The 19,586-nt window shown below is 37.4% G+C and overlaps 1 protein-coding gene across 3 annotated transcripts in view; it reads right to left on the bottom strand.

The window, feature by feature from the left end:
• Nucleotides 1-13,222: 13,222 nt before the first annotated feature.
• The window catches only part of LOC150088784 (adenosylhomocysteinase-like 1), a 333,024-nt gene continuing 326,660 nt past the window's right edge, over nt 13,223-19,586 (bottom strand). For all 3 annotated transcript variants that reach the window (XM_090370894.1, XM_090370896.1, XM_090370895.1), the window contains exons 16-17: nt 18,030-18,150; nt 13,223-13,767 (exon numbers count right to left, since the gene is read on the bottom strand). In XM_090370894.1, coding sequence (XP_090227020.1) covers nt 13,761-13,767; nt 18,030-18,150 — 128 coding nt within the window. In that variant the 3' untranslated portion in view covers nt 13,223-13,760. The remainder of the gene's footprint in view (nt 13,768-18,029; nt 18,151-19,586) is intronic.

Raw genomic sequence — 19,586 nt, 5'->3', positions numbered from 1 at the left:
CCAACCTCATGTTGTTTGGCATTACAAGAATGCAAAATGGGATGACCTGCGAGATTTCATTTCCTTGGTCGGATTAATGTTTCGAAACTTCTGATGTCAAGGTTTGCTCAGATCGTGTCAGTGAAATTATTCTTGTAGGAATGGAATCCTATATTCCACACTCAACCTTAAAATCTCGTCCTTAATCTAAACCTTGGTTTTCCAATAAATGTGCTAAGACTGTTCATGAGAAGAATTTTGCATATCGTAATTGGCTTGTTTCCAGTTCTTCGGTTTCATTTTCTGCCTCCGCCAAAGCTCACAACAATTGAAAAGCAGTTATTAATCAGTTCAAACTAGATTTTGAACAGGCTAGGAGTAGAAAACTTGCTTCTTGCCCTAATGGTAGCCAAGCATTCTGCTCTCTTACCAAAGCGATTTGCAGCAACTTTTGCCCATCTCTGCTCCCATCTATGTCTAAAACGGATGGTTCTATTGTCACTTCAGCAAAGGATAAAGCCGACCTGCTAGCATCCCAATTTTCTTCCAGCTCATGTATTAATGATCTTGGTAAAACACCTCCCACCATTCCCAACACGCTCCATTCAATGCCTCCTGTGGTCTTCTGTCAAAAGGATTTTGATAAATCTTGATGCTAAGAAAGCTCCAGGTCCTGATGGTATTTCTCCATTTGTTCTTAAAACCTGTTCTCCCGAACTTACTCCTGTTCTTTGCTGCCTTTTTTCACTTTCTTATTCCAAAAGTGTTTTTCCTTCTTGGAAATTTGCTCATAATCAGCCAGTACCTAGAAAGGGTGACAAATCACTCCCATCCAATTATCATGCCATGGCAATTACTTCTACTCTTTCTAAAGTAATGGAGAAATCAATTAACTGCCAACTCTTAAACTATCTAGAAACCTTCCATCAATACTGGCAATCGTTGGATTACCACTATGGATTCTGTCAGTGTCGATCCACTGGTGATATTCTTGGCTTATGTTACCCAATTATGGATAAATTCAATGGAAAGGTTCGGTGAAACATAAGCAGTTGCTCTTGACATCTCAAAGGGTTTCAATCGTGTTTGGTATAAAGTTCTAAACAAGTTTCCATCTTATGGTTTTCCAACTGTTTTTTGTAATTGGTTATCGTTTCTCTCTGACTGCTCACTGAGAGTGATGGTAGATGGCTCTCTGTCTTCTAACTTCTCCACTAATGCTGGTTTCCCCCAAATTTCATTTCTTTCCTCCACTCTTTTTTTCTTATATAATAATGAATAGTGTTCTTGGGCTCAAACTCCGGTCTAATCAAGAAGCATGTGCTTCGCACTGCTGCTCCTGCCCACCTGGCTATGGAGGCGCCCCGATGATAGCACATTGCATTCCACTTTCCATTTTGAGAAACCTTGCCCTGCTCAATCAGCTTCAACTTCTCGAATATCCACTACCAATTCCTTAAATGCCAATCTCCAGATAATTCTCCAGTGGGGCAAAGACAAGTTAGTTGATTTCAATCCTTCTAAAACTCAGTCTTATATCTCGCAAAAAGATTCTTCTGTTCCTATGCTTATCCTTGGTGACACTCCTATTTCTAGGCAAGATGCTATCTCTTTTGGAGATTACCCTGACTTCTAATCTCTCTTGGCACAAGCACATTAAAAATATTGCTTTGTCTGCATCTAAAAAAGTTGGTTTTCTCTTTCTCTCTCAGTGTTGCTTTTCTTCCAAACAGCTGTTCATTCTGTACAAATTGCAAATCCGCCCTACTATGGAATATTGTTCACACATCTGGGGCGGTGCCCCAAAACCTCTCTCAGGCTTCTAGATTCCATTCAGAAGAGGGCAATTCGGGTAATTAATGACTCATCTCTAACAGTCTCTCCACATTGTCTCATAGGCATTCTGTTTCTGTTGCATGCCTTTTCTACAGATACTTCCACTGACACTGTTGTTCTGAATTGGCTTCTATAATTCCAGCTCTCTCTTTCAAAACAGTCCGAACACGTGCTACCACCAGCCAACATCCATTTACTGTCCAACTTTAAACTCACAGAACCAACATTTCATCTTCGTTTATTCATTCAACTGCTATTTTCTGGAACAACCTCCCTTCATACGTATTTCCTGAAAATTACAGTCTACTGAAGTTCAAGTCTAATGTCAACAAATATCTTTTTTCATCTTCTCAACCTCCAACCCATGCATGGTACTAAGTACTATAGGTTCTAATACCTCTCTTGTTTGGGGTTTTGGTAAAAAAAAAAAAAAAAAAAAAAAAGAGTTCAAACCAGATATTAGGAAGCATATGCAGTTAAGTTCTTGGCAGTCATTAAATTGAAAATGATATGGACAGTGTATGACACTTAGTTGGTTGCAAAAGCCACAAGTTTTACCCATACAAAAACATACATAATCCAAGATTTCCTTATTGCAATCACTGACAGATTATTTTTGAAATTTCTGTTTTTTTAGGCCTCAATTATACACTATAACTGACACCATCACCTCTCTGGGGTGGGGGAAGAGAGAGGTATAATGCTAATGTGACACCACTCCAAAAATACTTTTGGTGCCAATAAGCATTGAATAAGCAATTCCTATCTTGTGATTTAAATCCCAAGATGAAAAGCCACTATTATAAAAATCAAAATTTCAAAAATGAACTCATAAGAGCTCTCAGCCTAGCTACAGTTAAAAGTTGTTTCTGTAATGAGACATGTTTATTTTTGTATAGAACTGGTATATATAGTAGACCGTTAAATTCAGTATCATTGGGAGTTAGTCCTTGCCAGACTTTTGAAACTTAATATTGTGGAAAGTTCCTGTTATTAAAATGCACAACTGCAGGAGTATTATGTAATGGTTCAACAAAGCAGTGAAAGCAATGTTCACTATAATGTTCAACAAAGCTGTGAAAGCAATGTTCACCAGATCTTTATGATCATTATAGAGTGCCACTGCTAATTTATCAAAAATGGCTGTAAGGCTTCAGTATTTATTTACTATGCACATTCGCCATATTAAATACATATGCATTTACACAGTAAATACATATACCGTATTTCCCCATGTATAAGACGCACCTTTTTTCAAAAAATTTGGGGGTCTAAAAACTGGGTGCGTCTTATACAGTGGTTGTAGTTTTTTTTTTTACTTGCATTTCCTGCTTTTTTGCGCTTGTTGTCTTTGTGCTCATTGTTTCGCACTTGTTACCAGTATATTAGGTTACGTTTTGCCACGTTCTACCTAGAAATGGCTCAGAAAAGATTTTCGTACAGTGCTGAATTCAAGTTAAACGTGATCCAGTTTGCAAAAGTGAATGGAAATCGTGCTACTGAACGTAAGTTTGGTCCTCCTCCAACTGAGAAAACAATCCGAGACTGGCTACAGGAAGAAGAAACCCTACTGAAAATGCCACAGCAGAAGGCCATGAGAGGCAAGTCAGCAAAATGGCCTGATTTAGAGAGGGAATTGAAGATATGGATTAAAGAGCAAAGGACAATTGGAATTCCCGTGTCCACAAAGATGGTTCAGCATGAGGCAAGAAGAATTGCTGATGAAAAAAGAAGTTACTGATTTCAAAGGAGGACACAATTGGAGCTTCAGGTTCATGAAACTGAATGGACTAAGCATGCATTCACGCACCAGACTTGCCTAAAAGATGCCTGAAAGCTATGAGCAAAAGGTCCTTGAATTTCATCGTTTTGTCATTCAATGTCGGAAAACACATCAGTTTGAGTTGGGACAGATCGCAAATATGGACAAAGTCCCCCTTCAATTTGATGTCCCAAGTAACAGAACTGTTGATAAGTAGGGGGTGAAAACTGTAACTGTGAAGACAAGTGGACATGAAAAGAGCCATTATACAGTTGTTCTAGCTTGTTGTGCCAACGGAACCAAGCTGCCTCCTATGCTGATTTTCAAATGCAAAATAATGCTAAAAGAAGACATTCCTCGAGGAGTGATTGTCCACGTTCATGACATGATCAGGATGGGATGAAGATCTGGTTTGAGAAAGTTTGGAGCAGGAGACCAGGTGGGCTCTTACGCAAACCTGCCCTATTGGTGCTTGATCAGTTCAGGGCACACATAACAAAAAATACAAAGAAGACTGCTGCAGAGCAAAAAACAAAACATGCCGTCATACCTGGAGGCTTGACATCTCAGCTCCAACCACTTGATGTCAGCATTAACAAACCCTTCAAAGCTGCCATGAGAGACGAATGAAACCAATGGATGAAATATTCTGGGGTCACTAGCAGGAAGAGTGAAGAAACCAACTATAGGAGAAGTTTGTACCTGGGTGAAAAGATCTTGGTATAATATCAAGATTGAGATCGTTGTCAAGTCATTTAAGAAGTGTGGCATTTCAAATGCCATAGATGGAACTGAGGACGAGGCAATATATGAAGACAGTGATTCATCATCAGACACAGATGAGGACAAGCTAATGGATGGGAGTTTTGACAGTGATGAATTATATGATGAATAAAACTTGAGTTCAATAACTTTAAGTAATACATTTTTTTTCAAATTCCAGGGCCCGAAAATTAAGGCGCATCTTATACATGGGGAAATACGGTATTTACCATCCATATCTGTAAAATTTCCAGATAACACTCCTAAAATCAGGAAATGAGTTGTCTGTTGATAATAAAACTCCATGATGTATACCTCAAATTGTTGTTAATGTCTGACAAACAGTCTTTCTAATCATAAATTTTAAAGCAAGGATGATTTTCTAAAGGTGAGTGATATGCTACAATTTGATATATACTTTACATTATAACAGCAGCAATAAAAATACATTTCTATGTATATATATAATTTTCAAAAATTGCTGTATTTTGGATGTCTAATTTGAGGTTTTATCTTTAATAAAGTATGGTTCTATGCTTTTTTTACAATACATCTTTATTTTCAACATGCTGTGCAAAGGAAATGTTGCTAGCTAAAGCTGATAAAAGGACACTTCGCTGTTTAAATGATAAAATAAAGATATTTAATGGCCAAAAATATATATATCTCCCATAAATGAAAGAATTATTCTGAATCATACCACATACAGATCATTCCCAATAATGTGACAAAACAGGGAGAACAGTCATCCCACTGACTGATCCTATTTTCCAAGAATATTATCCAGAACTCCCTGCTTATTCTTCCAGCAACTATCGCTACAATTGACAAAAGTGGCAGCAGCAACAACAACACTAGTTCTCTGTGGGCCTGGAGTTGCCTTGCATCACTGCAAGAAAAACCTTCAGAAAAACCAAGTAGCCTCTATATAAGACACTAGCTCTCCTTTAACTTTAAACCTCCCCACATGCACAGACTTTCTCAGTCAAAGCTGTATATTCTTTAAGTAATCATGTGGTAGCTAACCACAAATTAAAAATTATTGAACCTACTGATGATGCTACCAAGGAGAAGCTCAATATGTGGCAACTTACATTTACTTAACCTTTTAATCATTTTGTCCACACTTAAATTCCAAGTGCATGTTTTTGACAAGTAAACATTTTTATTTCGCATCTGCAGTAAGGTGTCTATTTCACTTCATTTTTTAGAACAGCAAACCAATTCACAATTGATAGACTCAATTTTAAAGATTACTGCCACATACAGACTTCTTTTCAGAACAACCTTAGTTTTTTTTATAGTTTTTTGTTCATAAAAAGTATGCAAGTACTGCTATTAAACTGAGTTTGTAACTTGAATAGACTTGAGGCTTAATAATCCTCTGTGAAAAGTCTGTGGTCGATGGACATGCACTGAATGTGTAGAGCTTTTGTTCAATATGTTGATAATAAAACCTACCCTTGAAGGTTAATAAATAAATTTTCAGATTATTTTTTGGGATGACAACATAAGGTCAGAGAAGTTCGCTCAAAGTATGTGTATTTCTGTGCTTTCACTTGACCACTCGGCTATAGTGTGCTTTGTAAATGAAACTGCACATTTCATTAGCATTAGCAAGGGCACATGATGCAAGAAAGCAAGCTTATATAGCATCAGCCACAAAAAAAAAAAAAAAACCCTTATTTCACCCATCCCCTCACTTCAAATGTTTGTCAAGTTCTGCCTTGAATCTATTTAAGCTATCAACTTCTACACCGACAGATGGAAGTTTGTTCCAGCAATCAACCACCCACTGGCTAAAGGCAAACTTCCGCACATCTATCCTACAACTGTCATTCCTCAATTTGAATCTATGCCCTCTCAGGTGATTATTCTGAGCAAGAGGAAGAATCCCATCAGCATTGAGCATGCTCAAACCATTCAAGGCTTTATACACCTCAATCAGATAACCTCGCAGGTGCATAGTCTCCAGACACTGTAATTTGCAAAACTTAAGCCTTTCTTCGTAAGAGCAACCCTTTGTTCTGTTCACTAATCTTGTTGCCCTTCTCTGTACTCGTTCCAACAGCTCTACATCCTTCTTAAAATGAGGCCTCCAGACACAAGGTGTGGCCTGACCATTGCCTTATACAAGGGGATAATCACCTCCTTATCCCTGCTAGAAAAATTCCTGTATATCATTGACAAGATGCCATGAGCTACTCTTGCAGACCATCTGCACTGCTCAGAAAACTTCAATCTGCCTGCACAATTACCCCCAGGTCTTTTTCATTCTCTACCACTGTCAGTGTGGTATGATAGAGTTGATACGTTCCTCTGGGATTACTGCTTCCCACATGTAGTACTTTGCATTTGTCAATGTTAAAACTTCATGGTGCTCCCGTAGCCAGGTGGGCAGGAGCAGCAGTGCATAGCACACGCTTCTTGATTAGACCGGGGTTCGAGCCCGTCACCACCAAATACAGAGGACGCAGAAAGGTCAGGGAATGACCAACGCATATCCCGGAGCAATATGGCCTTAGTTGCTAATGCTCCTAAAAAAAACCAAATAACAAATAATAAAACTTCATTTGCCCCCTCTCAGCCCATCTGCTCAACTTTTGTAGATCCTGCTGCAGCAGTGTACTGTCATTAGTGTCATTAACAACCCTGCCAACCTTTGTATCATCTGCTTCGTATCAAACATTCATTTCATGAATGTTCATTTGCATTATCAGTCTGATGGATGCAACTTCTGCTTGAATTTGTGGCTTCAGGTCTAGCAATCTTTGTGCCCATTCCATATGTCCTCTTTGATTGATCCAAATATCTGTGAAATCTGTGTTCATTCATCCATGACAGGAAATTTGCAATATGGAGATTTTGCTAGGAGTTTAGTAAATAAATTTGATGAATTTGAGGTATTGCTCAAAATATCAAAGGCAGATACTGTTGGGATTTCAGAGACATGGTGTCACACAGATATAAGGAATGCAGAACTGGAATTTGAGGAGTACAATGTCTACAGAAAGGATAGACAGGATAGGAAGGGAGGAGGGGGTTATGCTATTAGTTAAGAAATACATAAAATCCAAGGAAGCGAAGCCAGTCGACATCGCTGGACAGTGCAGTGTCGAGTCAGTTTGGTGTGACATAAGCATTGGGAGATCAAAATTGAGAGTAGGAGTGTGCTATAGGCCTAATGACTCTGATGAGTATAATAAGAAACTGTACAGGGAAATAGAGTGGGCCAGTAAATCAGAGAGTCTTATAATGGGGGATTTTAATTTCCCAGATATTGACTGGAATTTGTGGATTGGTCACTCACACACTAGCAAGTTTGCGTTTGTTATTTGGTTTTTAGGAGCATTAGCAACTAAGGCCATATTGCTACGGGAATATGCAGTGGTCATTCCATTGACCTTTCCGCATCCTCTGTATTTGGTGGTGATGGGCTCGAACCCCGGCCTAATCAAGAAGCCTGTGCTACGCACTGCTGCTCCTTCCCACCTGGCTACATAGGCGCCACACTAGCAAGGCTTTTGTGGATTTATTGGATGATTGTTTTCTACATCAGCATGTTCGGGAGGCAACTAGAGGGAGCAATACTCTTGATTTGATTATCAGTAGTGATTCTTCATGCATTAAGAATCTGCAGATAGAGGAACCACTAGGTGGCAGTGATCACTGTCTGCTGAAGTGGGATTTACTCAAAGAGGTAACTACCATCAGGGGTAAAGGGAAGGGTTATTGCTTTCGTAAAGGCGACTACGATGGTCTGAGACAGTATTTAAATTCTATACAGTGGGACCAACTGATGATGTTACCAACAGCAAATTCAAAATGGGAAGCATTCAAAGAACTTATCTTGGAAGCTACTAGGCTTTACGTACCAACTAAGAAATATTGTTCAAGGTTTAGGCCTAAATGGATGTCAGATGAACTAATGGGACATATAGCAGAGAAGAAAAATGCATGGGATACATACAAATTAACACGTGACACAGAAGCCTATGATAGATATAAGTTGTCTGTAACCAAGTTACAAAGGAGGTTAGGCAGGCGAAGGCAGATTATGAGAAATCTTTGGCAAGGGATGCAAAGAAAAACAGCAAAGAGTTCTTTACTTATGTAAACTCTAGAAGGAAGGGGATGAATCAGATTGGTCCACTTGATATCAATGGTTCAACTGTTTATGATCCTGCTCAGGTAGCTAACAAACTAAATGAATATTTTGCATCGACATTCACACGAGGAGTTATTCAGTGAGGGGAATGCCAGAGGTGTATTCAACTCTTGCAGTAAGCTACAGAATCTTGAAATAACTGGGAGTAAAGTGGAGGAGAAACTGTTGAAGATAAACACAAGAAAGGCACCCAGGGTGGATGGGATCTATCCAGTTATATTAAAGGAGGCAGCAAAGGAAGTAAGCAAACCCTTAGCCATAATTATGAGAGCTTCCTTGGACTCAGGGGAGGTACCCATAGACTGGAAATGTGCAAATGTGACCCCAATTCACAAAGGAGGATCAAAGGCTGACACAAGTAATTATAGACCTGTGAGTTGAACTTCTGTTCCCGGAAAATTAATGGAGGTACTGGTTAAAGAAGCACTGCAGGATCATCTAGACAAGACTTCAGTTATAGCTCGGACACAGCATGGTTTTGTTAAGGGGAAGTCTTGCCTGACCAATTTGATTGGATACTATGATGCAGTCACAAAAGAACTGGATGCAGGGAATAACTTTGATATTATATACTTGGATCTTAGAAAGGCTTTTGATACTGTTGCACATGGAAGACTGCTGTACAAATTGGAGCAGTGTGGCATTGGAAGCAAATTGCTGCTATGGATAAAGGGGTGGTTGATGGGGAGAAGACAGAGAGTGGTAATCAATGGATACTGCTCATCGTGGACTAATGTTATTAGTGGAGTCCCTCAGGGCTCAGTGTTGGGTCCATTATTGTTTTCTGTATTCATAAATGATATTGATGATGGTATATCAAGCTTAATGTCCAAGTTTGCAGACAATACGAAGGTTGACAGGGTTGTCAAGGACACTACTGACACTATGCTGCTGCAACAGGATCTGGAAAGATTGAGCAGATGGGCTGAGAGGTGGCAAATGAAGTTTAACATTGACAAATGTAAAGTACTACACATGGGAAACAGCAACCCCAGAGCAACGTATCAACTCTGTGGTACTACATTGACAGTGGTAGAGAATGAAAAGGCCCTGGGGGTGGTTGTGCAGGCAGATATGAAGTTCTCTGAGCAATGCAGACGGGCTGCAAGAGTAGCTCATGGCATCTTGTCAATGATATACATGAATTTTTCTAGCAGGGATAAGGAGGTGATTATTCCCTTGTATAAGGCAATGGTCAGACCACACCTAGAGTACTGTATACAGGTCTGGAGGCCTCATTTCAAGAAGGATGTAGAGCTGCTGAAACGAGTACAGAGAAGGGCAACAAGAGTAGTGAATGGAACAAAGGGGTGCTCTTACGAAGAAAGGCTTAAATTTTGCAAATTACAGTGTCTGGAGACTAGGCACCAGCGAGGTGATCTGATAGAGGTGTATAAAGCCTTGAATGGTTTGAGCATGCTCAATGCCGACGGGATTCTCCCTCTTGCTCAGAATAATCACCTGAGAGGGCATAAATTCAAATTGAGGAAAGACAGATGTAGGATAGATGTGCGGAAATTTGCCAGCGGGTGGTTGGTTGGTGGAACAGACTTCCATCCCTTGTCATGGAAGTTGATAGCCTAAATAAGTTTAAGGCTCAGCTGGACAGGTATTTCGAACGAACAGAGGTGTGAATTGGAAGTGGTTATTTTATTTTATTATTTTTTTTTGGCTGATGCTGCAGAAGCTTGCTTTCTTGCATCAAATGCCTCTACTAATGCAAGTCCAGTGTCTTTGCATAAACCATGCTGGATGGGCTAGAAGTTTCTAATGCAGGTATTAAACACTCTCCTAGCATGCTGAAATAACATTCTCCTATTACTCTGCCAATAATATGAAAATCACAAATAAGCATACCATGCCAGACATTCAGCTCCTTATTTCCATCTTACCAGTGGAAAACTGTTCTGTTTGTTGACTTTCCCCATTAACATAGAGTTTGACTTTATCTGAAAACAGTACAACTTGTCAAGATTTCCTTCAATACAAGACAGAAACCACTTTCACAATTTGAGGCACCTAGCCAGACTGTCTTCTAACAGATGAAATAACTGAAGTTATACAGATTAAATTTTGCTTTGCATAAAACATCTTTGGCACTTTTAATTCTGTAGCCATGTGCTATCAATTTCTTGGGACTTGCATAAACCTTCCCCATGATACTCTATAGCATCTTCAATAAACTGGAATGACCTAATCAAAGTTTGTCAGCAAGTTACTATATCCATTTGAACCTCAGCATTTTTGACAGAGATACTGCCAGTAGCAATATCTCTGTGTCACTTTTACATCTGCATAACAACACACTCTCAGTGTGCTTTTTATATGCTGAGGGACAACACTACCTACAAAAAATAAAAGATACAGTAAACCCTTACTAATTTGAATCCTTTACAACTCTGACTGCCCTCTTTTTTTTATGTTTGCATTCTATTATAATATAAAATGTGCTTTTTAAATAGGCTGCAAGCTGGAATGAAGTGAAGAAAAGTACAGTAGTATATGAATGGAAAAAGCTATTAAATCATATCTGTTTTCTTTTTTATTTAGAGATAACTAAAGGTAGTGTCGAAATGGGTTGGACAATAGTGGTGAAAGGATATTAATTTGGATGACACAAGAATGTGGCTAGATAATGAAATGATGATGATGAAAGAGACACAGATAGTATTTCAAAGGGAAAAATTGTAGGTGAGGTGTGAAGCAAAGACAAAGAAGAATAAAGCAAAGAAAATGTTAATTACATGAACGCTTTGATACCCTTATTAAATATGCAAATTCTGACTCAAAATATTTCTACTCTAAGAGAAATGAGAATAATATTATGATATGGCAGTATGACAATACTTTTATCCCACAGAACAAAAAAATGATACTATTGAGAGGGACAATGTACATTTGATTAAATTTGTAGTTATTAGTATTTAACACAATTAAAGTTTGTTTCAAAAATCATTATCTGTGTCCTATTTTATTTGAAATCTTTTTATTCCACTTTGTTTTAAATATAAATATTTTCATAAAATTTTATTTTTATCATATTTGTGTCTTAATAACATCTCAATTAACTTATGTTTGCTGGAAAGAATAAACTTTGTTTTATGAAATATGATTTGAAACTATTTATGTATAATTATATTCTATAATTCAGACTACTGTTAGTCCAAACTAATGTAGCTATACTGTAATTATAATATTACACAAGTTTCCCACTGATTCTAGTCTGTTCAAACCTGTGTTTATCTCTAACTGGAATAACATGGTAATGAATGCATGCATGCCTCAGAATATTCATTGTGAATAATGTTTTAACAGATCTAATAGACAATGTTCAAGTTAGTACAAGAATTTAACAAGCAATAGTAACAAAATGACTTTATCCTAACCAACAAAGGTAATGAGGTCAAACTGCCATATGAATAAAATTTTTTAATTGCTCAGTTTTACAAAAAAACATTTGAAAATTCTATTATTATCTTAAAGAAGACTCTTCCACATTTAAGTACTTACCAAGTCTGACTTCTGAATGGTAAATGAATTGCCATTCAGCTTCAGATGGCAAGATTGGCCAGCCAATCTATGAAATCTGAGATCATAAATAAGTGGTGTGTACATGTAACTATTATAGTTTGGATTGACTCGATTTACACAAATAAATTTAACAAGAATAAAGTTGCCCAATGGACCCAATTTACCAGTTACTTACAAAAAAATAAAAATAAATAAATAACAGTAATAAATATATTCCTAACATATCATGAATTAATCCATAACTACTGATAACAAAAAAAAAAAATAAAAAAATCACAACTTATGGATTCAGCACATTAAGGAAATATATGAACAATTTTTAACTTTGTCAACTGGCTACTTCATTAACAACAAGGATGATATTATATAAATAAGGAATTTTAAAAATGAATTGTGCTAAAAAAATGAAATGGTAATTTAAATATTGAAAATGCTTGACAGAGGCCAATGATCCAAACATGAACACCCACTAAGGTAGAGAAAAAATATCACTGTAAAAAAAAAGCAACAGGATTCGATAAATTTATATAACAACTTCATACATCTTTTTTGCCCAACTTTTTCTCTACTAAACTTTATTTTTTGACCTTTGCCACTAGAAAAAATGGAATGATATGGAATTAATCTTTTTTCATTCATAAGTCTTCATTAAGTGTAGTAGCTATTCTACACCACCAGGACTAAGCACAGCACTATTCCAATAAAAGTTCATTAGATGTAGTTATTATACAAATCTTAATTTTGTCTAAGTTGTACAATTTTGATTTGTCATTTTCAAGTTTTATACAAGTTCTATACTATATCTGCTTCACCTAAGCAGCTAAATGGCAGTTATGTAGACAAAGTAGACTCTGTACTGACCATATCTACTTTTCAGAGTTTATAAAAATATTTCCTTTTTTGAGTTACATTTTTATATAATTCTCTTCTTTGTCACCTTTCATATTTATGAACTAAATATTTTTCTTTATTTTTTTTAGATAAAATTCAAGAAAAATCAAATATTTCACTGTATAAATAAATACACTGGTATTAATACAAAAATAAAATGTATTCATTACAAGGAAATGTGCACAAATTAGCAAAAATCTAACGTCACATTATTAAGAACATTTACAAGTGAACTAACAAAGTTAGAAAATTTGTGGCACTTATTGCTATTTGAAGAGACTGCTTATTAGTCACTGAAAATGACTTGGAAAGGTGAATGTAAATAATATTCAGAAATAACAAATGTCCTCCGATATGGTTACACTTTTAAATGACCAGTGAAGTACATCAAAAATTAAGTAAATTCAAATTGTTGAATTTGAATAACTGAAAAGTATACTAAATATTAAGGATGCAAAACTGTTATGGAGATAAGCTTCAATTAAATTACAAATGTGAATGTTTATAAAAATGTAATTAAACAGAACACACTAAAATGATAGATTAAGAATAAGGCAATCAGCTTTCCAAGCCAGTTTCTAAAAACAATTCAAAGTAACTTTTTCTCTACTTCATACAAAGACATTCCAATCTACTAAGTGCAGAAAGAACACCATTTGACTACTTGTAAGTTTCTATGAGTAACTTTCGCACATGTTGAAAGGGGCTACTTTCTTTACTGTTCCCTCCCTTGAAAAAGGCTACTGTTTCCCAGCACCACAATGAGATAATTATCTACAGACGTCCATTTAGCAAGGGACCTCAAGCCTTATCCACTGCATATAATACCTTTTAATATCTAAAAGAGAGGTGGAGGGAAAAAAGATTATAGAGAAGAAAATGCTACTTTAAAATAAAATGACAAAATTCATAATAATGATACAATACAATTTGGATTATGCAAAAAAAAAAAAAACCCTACTTTGTGGATTAGAAAAAGCAATGAACAGGGTTGTTAAAATTAAAGAATCCCTATGTAGAGGGCTCTGGAGCGAGTTCTAAGGCTAGTACTGAAGAGAAATTTGGACAACAGGTATAATAAAGAATGCGCTCACCATTTATTGGGGGAAAAAAAAAAAAATTAGTTACAAAATTTGTCACTATATGGTGCTGTGGCAATACAAATCATTTGAACAGTGCTACAATTGTTCAATGTGTCCTCCATTTTAGCATTAGTAGAGCATTAGCATTAGTAGAGGCATATGATGCAAGAAAGCAAGCTTATTCAGCATCAGCCAAAAAAAAAAAAAAAAAAAAAACAACCACTACTCCCATTTCACCCCTCCGTTCGTTCGAAATACCTGTCCAGCTGAGCCTTAAATTTATTTAGGCTATCAACTTCAACAACAAGCGATGGGAGTCTATTCCACAAACCAACCGCCCGCTGGCTAAAGGCAAATTTCCGCACATCCATCCGACATCCGTCCTTCCTCAATCTGAACTTATGCCCTCTCAGGTGATTATTCTGAGCAAGAGGAAGAATCCCATCGGCATTGAGCATGCTCAAGCCATTCAAAGCCTTATACACCTCTATCAGATCACCTCGCCGATGCCTAGTCTCCAGGCTCTGTAATTTGCAAAACTTAAGCCTTTCTTCGTAAGAGCAACCCTTTGTTCCATTCACTAATCTTGTTGCCCTTTTCTGTACTCGTTCGAGCAGCTCTACATCCTTCTTGAAATGAGGCCTCCAGACCTGTATACAGTACTCAAGGTGTGGCCTGACCAATGCCTTATACAAGGGAATAATCACATCCTTATCCCTGCTAGAAAAATTCCTGTATATCATTGACAAGACACCATGAGCTACTCTTGCAGCTCGTCTGCACTGCTCAGAGAACTTCATATCTGCCTGCACAATTACCCCCAGGTCCTTTTCATTCTCTACCACTGTCAGCGTAGTACCACAGAGTTGATACGTTGATCTGGGGTTACTTTTTCCCATATGTAGTACTTTACATTTGTCAATGTTAAACTTCATTTGCCACCTCTCAGCCCATCTGCTCAACCTTTCCAGATCCTGTTGCAGCAGCATAGTATCAGTAGTGTGTCCTTAACAACCCTGCCAACCTTGGTATCGTCTGCAAACTTGGACATTAAGCCTGATACACCATCATCAATATCATTTATAAATACAGAAAACAACAATGGACCCAACACTGAACCCTGAGGAACTCCACTAATAACATTAGTCCACGTTGAGCAGTGTCCATTGATTACCACTCTCTGTCTTCTGCCACTCAACCATCCCTTTATCCATAGCAGCAATTTGCCTCCAGTGCCACACTTCTCCAATTTGTGCAGCAGTCTTCCATGCGCAACAGTATCAAAAGCCTTTCTAAGATCCAAATATATAATATCAAAGTTATTCCCTGCATCTTTTGTGACTACATCATAGTATCCAATCAAATTGGTCAGACAAGACCTGCCCTTAACAAAACCATGCTGTGTCTGAGCTATAACTGAATTCTTGTCCAGATGATCCTGCAGTGCTTCTTTAACCAGTGCCTCCATTAATTTTCCTGGAACCGAAGTTAAACTAACAGGTCTATAATTACTTGTGTCAGCCTTTGATCCTCCTTTGTGAATTGGGGTTATATTTGCACATCTCCAGTCCATGGGTACCTCCCCTGAGTTCAAAGAAGCTCTCATAATTATGGCTAGGGGTTTGCTTACTTCCTTTGCTGCCTCCTTTAATATAACTGGATAGATCCCATCCATCCCTGGTGCCTTTTTTATGTTTATCCTCAGCAATTTCTCCTCCATTTTCCTCTCAGTTATTAGAAAATAATCTAGCTCACTGCCAATGTTTACTTCACCTACGACATTCCCCTTCCTGAATAACTCCTCATGTGTGAATGTAGATGCAAAATACTCGTTTAGATTGTTAGCCACCTGAGCAGGATCCTCAACTGTTGAACCATCAACATCCAGTGGACCAATCTGATTAATCCCTTTCCTTCTTGAGTTTAAATAGGTAAAGAACTCTTTTCTGTTTTTCTTTGCATCCTTTGCCAAGGATTTCTCATAATCAGCCTTTGCCTGCCTAATCTCCTTTGTGACTTGGTTACAGACCAACTTATATCTATCATAGGCTTCCATGTCACCCATTAATTTGTATGTATCCCATGCATTTTTCTTCTCTGCCATATGTCTCATTAGTTCATCTGACAACCATTTAGGCCTGAACCTTGAACAATATTTCTTGGTTGGTATGTAAAGCCTGGTAGCTTCCAAGATTAGTTCCTTGAATGCTTCCCATTTTGAATTTGCTGTTGGTAACATCATCAGTTGGTCCCACTGTATAGAATTTAAATACTGTCTCAGACCATCATAGTCGCCTTTACGAAAGCAAAAACCCTTCCCTTTGCCTCTGATGGTAGTTGCCTCCTTGAGTAAATCCCACTTCAGCACACTGTGATCACTGCCACCCAGTGGTTCCTTTATCTGCAGATTCCTAATGCATGAAGAATCACTACTGATAATCAGATCAAGAGTATTACTCCCTCTAGTTGCCTCCCGAACATGCTGGTGTAGAAAACAATCATCCAATAAATCCACAAAAGCCCTGCTAGTGTGTGAGTGACCAACCCACAAATTCCAGTCAATATCTCAAGAACAGTTTCCATTCAAAGAACAGCATTTTCTTCAGCAGAATGTAACATGTCAGCTGGAATAGCCAGCACATGACGTCTAATGCTATCCTTCAGATCTGCCAGAGTTTGACATCCTTCCCACTACACCTGGTTCTTCAAAAAAACCCACAACCAGAAGTTGCATGGGGTGAGGTCTGGTGATCAGGCTGGCCAAGATGTCTGGAAACAACGGCTGATGACCCATTCGTCTGTAAAGTGTTGCCCTGACAATCTTTGGACACAACGGTGGATGTGGGGTGGTGCACCATCTTGCATGAATAAGGTATCCTGAAGGCACCCACATTGTTGCAGCTCTGGTATTGCGAAATTTGCCAACATTTCATAATATCGCTGTCCAGTGGGTGTTACCTGTTCAAAAAAATATGGCCCAATCATGAATGTGGCTATAAACTCACAACACACTGTCACTTTTGGAGAATACAACGGGGCCTCTTGGATAACTCGAGGGTTTTCTGTTGCCCAAGTGCGACAGTTGTGCGTATTCACTTGTCCATTTAAGCAGAAGTGAGCTTCATCACTCCAAAGGATGTTCCATGGCCAAGTGATATCCACTTTCATTTGCACCAGAAACTGAAATGCATATGCGAAACTAATATCTGAATCACCATGCTTTAGCTGCTGTAGCATGGGCATCTTGTAAGGATAGTACCGCAACAACTGATACATTACTAGCCTTACAGTGGAATATAGCATGTCCACTTCATGAGAAACAGCTGGCACACTTGCACTACCACAAGAAGATTGACTTGATAAATCCACAACAGCCATAGCCACATCTTCAACACGAGAGGAGTACACTCGTTTTCGACCTCTACCTGGTTGAACACCAAGACGTCCTGTGCTTCAAAATTTCGCAATCATTTTGTGGACAGCACAAACAGTCAGGTCCACGTCTTATGCGCTTCTGACGCCAGAATTCTCTGATAGCCGCAGCTGCATTGTTGCTGTTCTGATAGTACAGCTTCGCTAATAGCACCTTTTCCTGCAACGTTGTTGGCATTCTACTTTTGTGCAGGCAAACATCTACTGTATGCCTGCACAGTAGGCATACAGTAGATGTTTGCCTGCACAAAAGTAGGTAAACATCTACTGTATGATTTTGAAGAGACTGCTTTGCTTTTATACAGTACAACAGAGCCAAGTAGTGGCACTAACTTACGATTATGCACATAACATATGTTATTTGCATAATTGTAACTAAGATAGTTACAAGCCATACAGAGACAAATTTTGTAACCAATTTTTTTTTTCCAATAAATGGTGAGCACATTCTTTATTGTACCTGTTGTCCAAATTTCTCTTCAGTACGAGCCTTAGCACTTGCTCCAGAGCCCTCTTACATAGGGATACTTTAATTCTAACAACCCTGTATAATCCACACATATATTTAACAAAAAGAGAAATATACCTGTAGTAACTAGGTTTAAAAGGTCCTGCCTTATTGAGACCCATGTATTTGGCTTGTTCATCAGTCATTTCTGTCAAGTGGGCATCAAAACCAGGAAGGTGTAGACTAGCTACATACTCATCTTTATGAAAAATCAATAATACACTATTTCAGATATTCTATTTAAAGATCAAATAGTACTTTTTTAAGTAGCTAAAGAACAACTTGAATTTGTAAACAGTTTTATTCATTTTACTATTATTTAAAAATATTTATCAGTTCTCTATTAATAATGGTCAGAACTAAGTTAAATGCTCAGATGTCAGCCCAGATGCCATTCCTAAAATATGAAAATAAGCATAGCATACCCTACAAATAATTTTTTGATAATTACTAGTGTGCAGTGATTGATCGTCTGTTTGAAACAGAACTCCAATACATCAAGAATCAGGAAGTTAAAAGAAAATTGTTTTCCCTGGTTCGAATTCCTGTAGGTTGTTAACAATCAGAAAATACATACAAAAAAAATAAATAAATTTAATAATCCAAAGAATAGAGTAGAAGGAATGAATAGAGAGAAATACTAATTTGAGACTGAGGCTAAAGCATGTGGCTGCATATTTCCAAAGCTCTTCATTGCAGGTTAGTTTTTGAAATAGTTGAGCTTTTTTTTTTTTTTTTTTTTTTTTAATATACTAAACTACAGTTAATACAGGTGAAACTCATTATAACGCGATGCTTGGGAGTCCAAAGAATCACAATACAATATAAGTGGGATCATGTTGGAAAATTCTAGGCATTTTTTGGCATTCAAACTTCATACATACTATCAATTTAGCTTGCTTTTTTGCACGATAATTGCAATACCACGTCTAAGAAAAATCACCCAAAAATAATAATAGAAATAATATTCAATTGCATTGTTTCAATCCTTTATTGATGCACTGCACAATAAAGTATTTAAAAAACCAATATTTTTGTTGTTAAATATACATAACCACACACCTTTTGTCACAAAAACAAATCAATACTCACTGCTTTTTCCACGTGGTTGTACTGATTGTTACGTTCATGTTTTGAAATTAAAAACTGTCAAAAATTTGGGGGGGGGGGAAGGAAGGAAAACATTCTTTCAACCACTAAGTCGACATTAGCGAACAAACTTTTGCACATTTTAGTCGTTGCCTTCAAGTTTTTCATTTTATTAAAAAAATCTATAAAGGGTTGACTGTTTTATTTTCATCTGTTTCTTTTTAGCAATTTCAATAAGGTGTTTTTACTGTAAAATTGAAAGGAATCTAGATTTTCTATTTCAAGAGATTTAAGTCCAGTTTCCAAACCAGCAAGTGCCTCTGTGACAAGTCAAAAAGTAAATTTACTAGTCGTTTATTATTGTTCTTACGGAAGTCAAAGGAAAATGTATCCTCGATTCGCATTAAACTGAAAATATTGCCATGTGTTCACAACGAATCCAAAATATTGATCTTCAGTGACTAAAAACATATTTCAACTAATGAAAAACAGGAGCCATGCTTGCATCGTGTTATAAGTGGAATTGCATTCTAATGAATCACGGGT

This window comes from Mastigoproctus giganteus, chromosome 3 (assembly GCF_048544385.1).
Source record: "Mastigoproctus giganteus isolate SK-2022 chromosome 3, ASM4854438v1, whole genome shotgun sequence".
NCBI classification, from domain to species: Eukaryota; Metazoa; Arthropoda; class Arachnida; order Uropygi; family Thelyphonidae; genus Mastigoproctus; species Mastigoproctus giganteus.
Note: the sequence above shows the minus strand (reverse complement) of the source record. Positions and strands in the feature narration are given on the sequence as shown.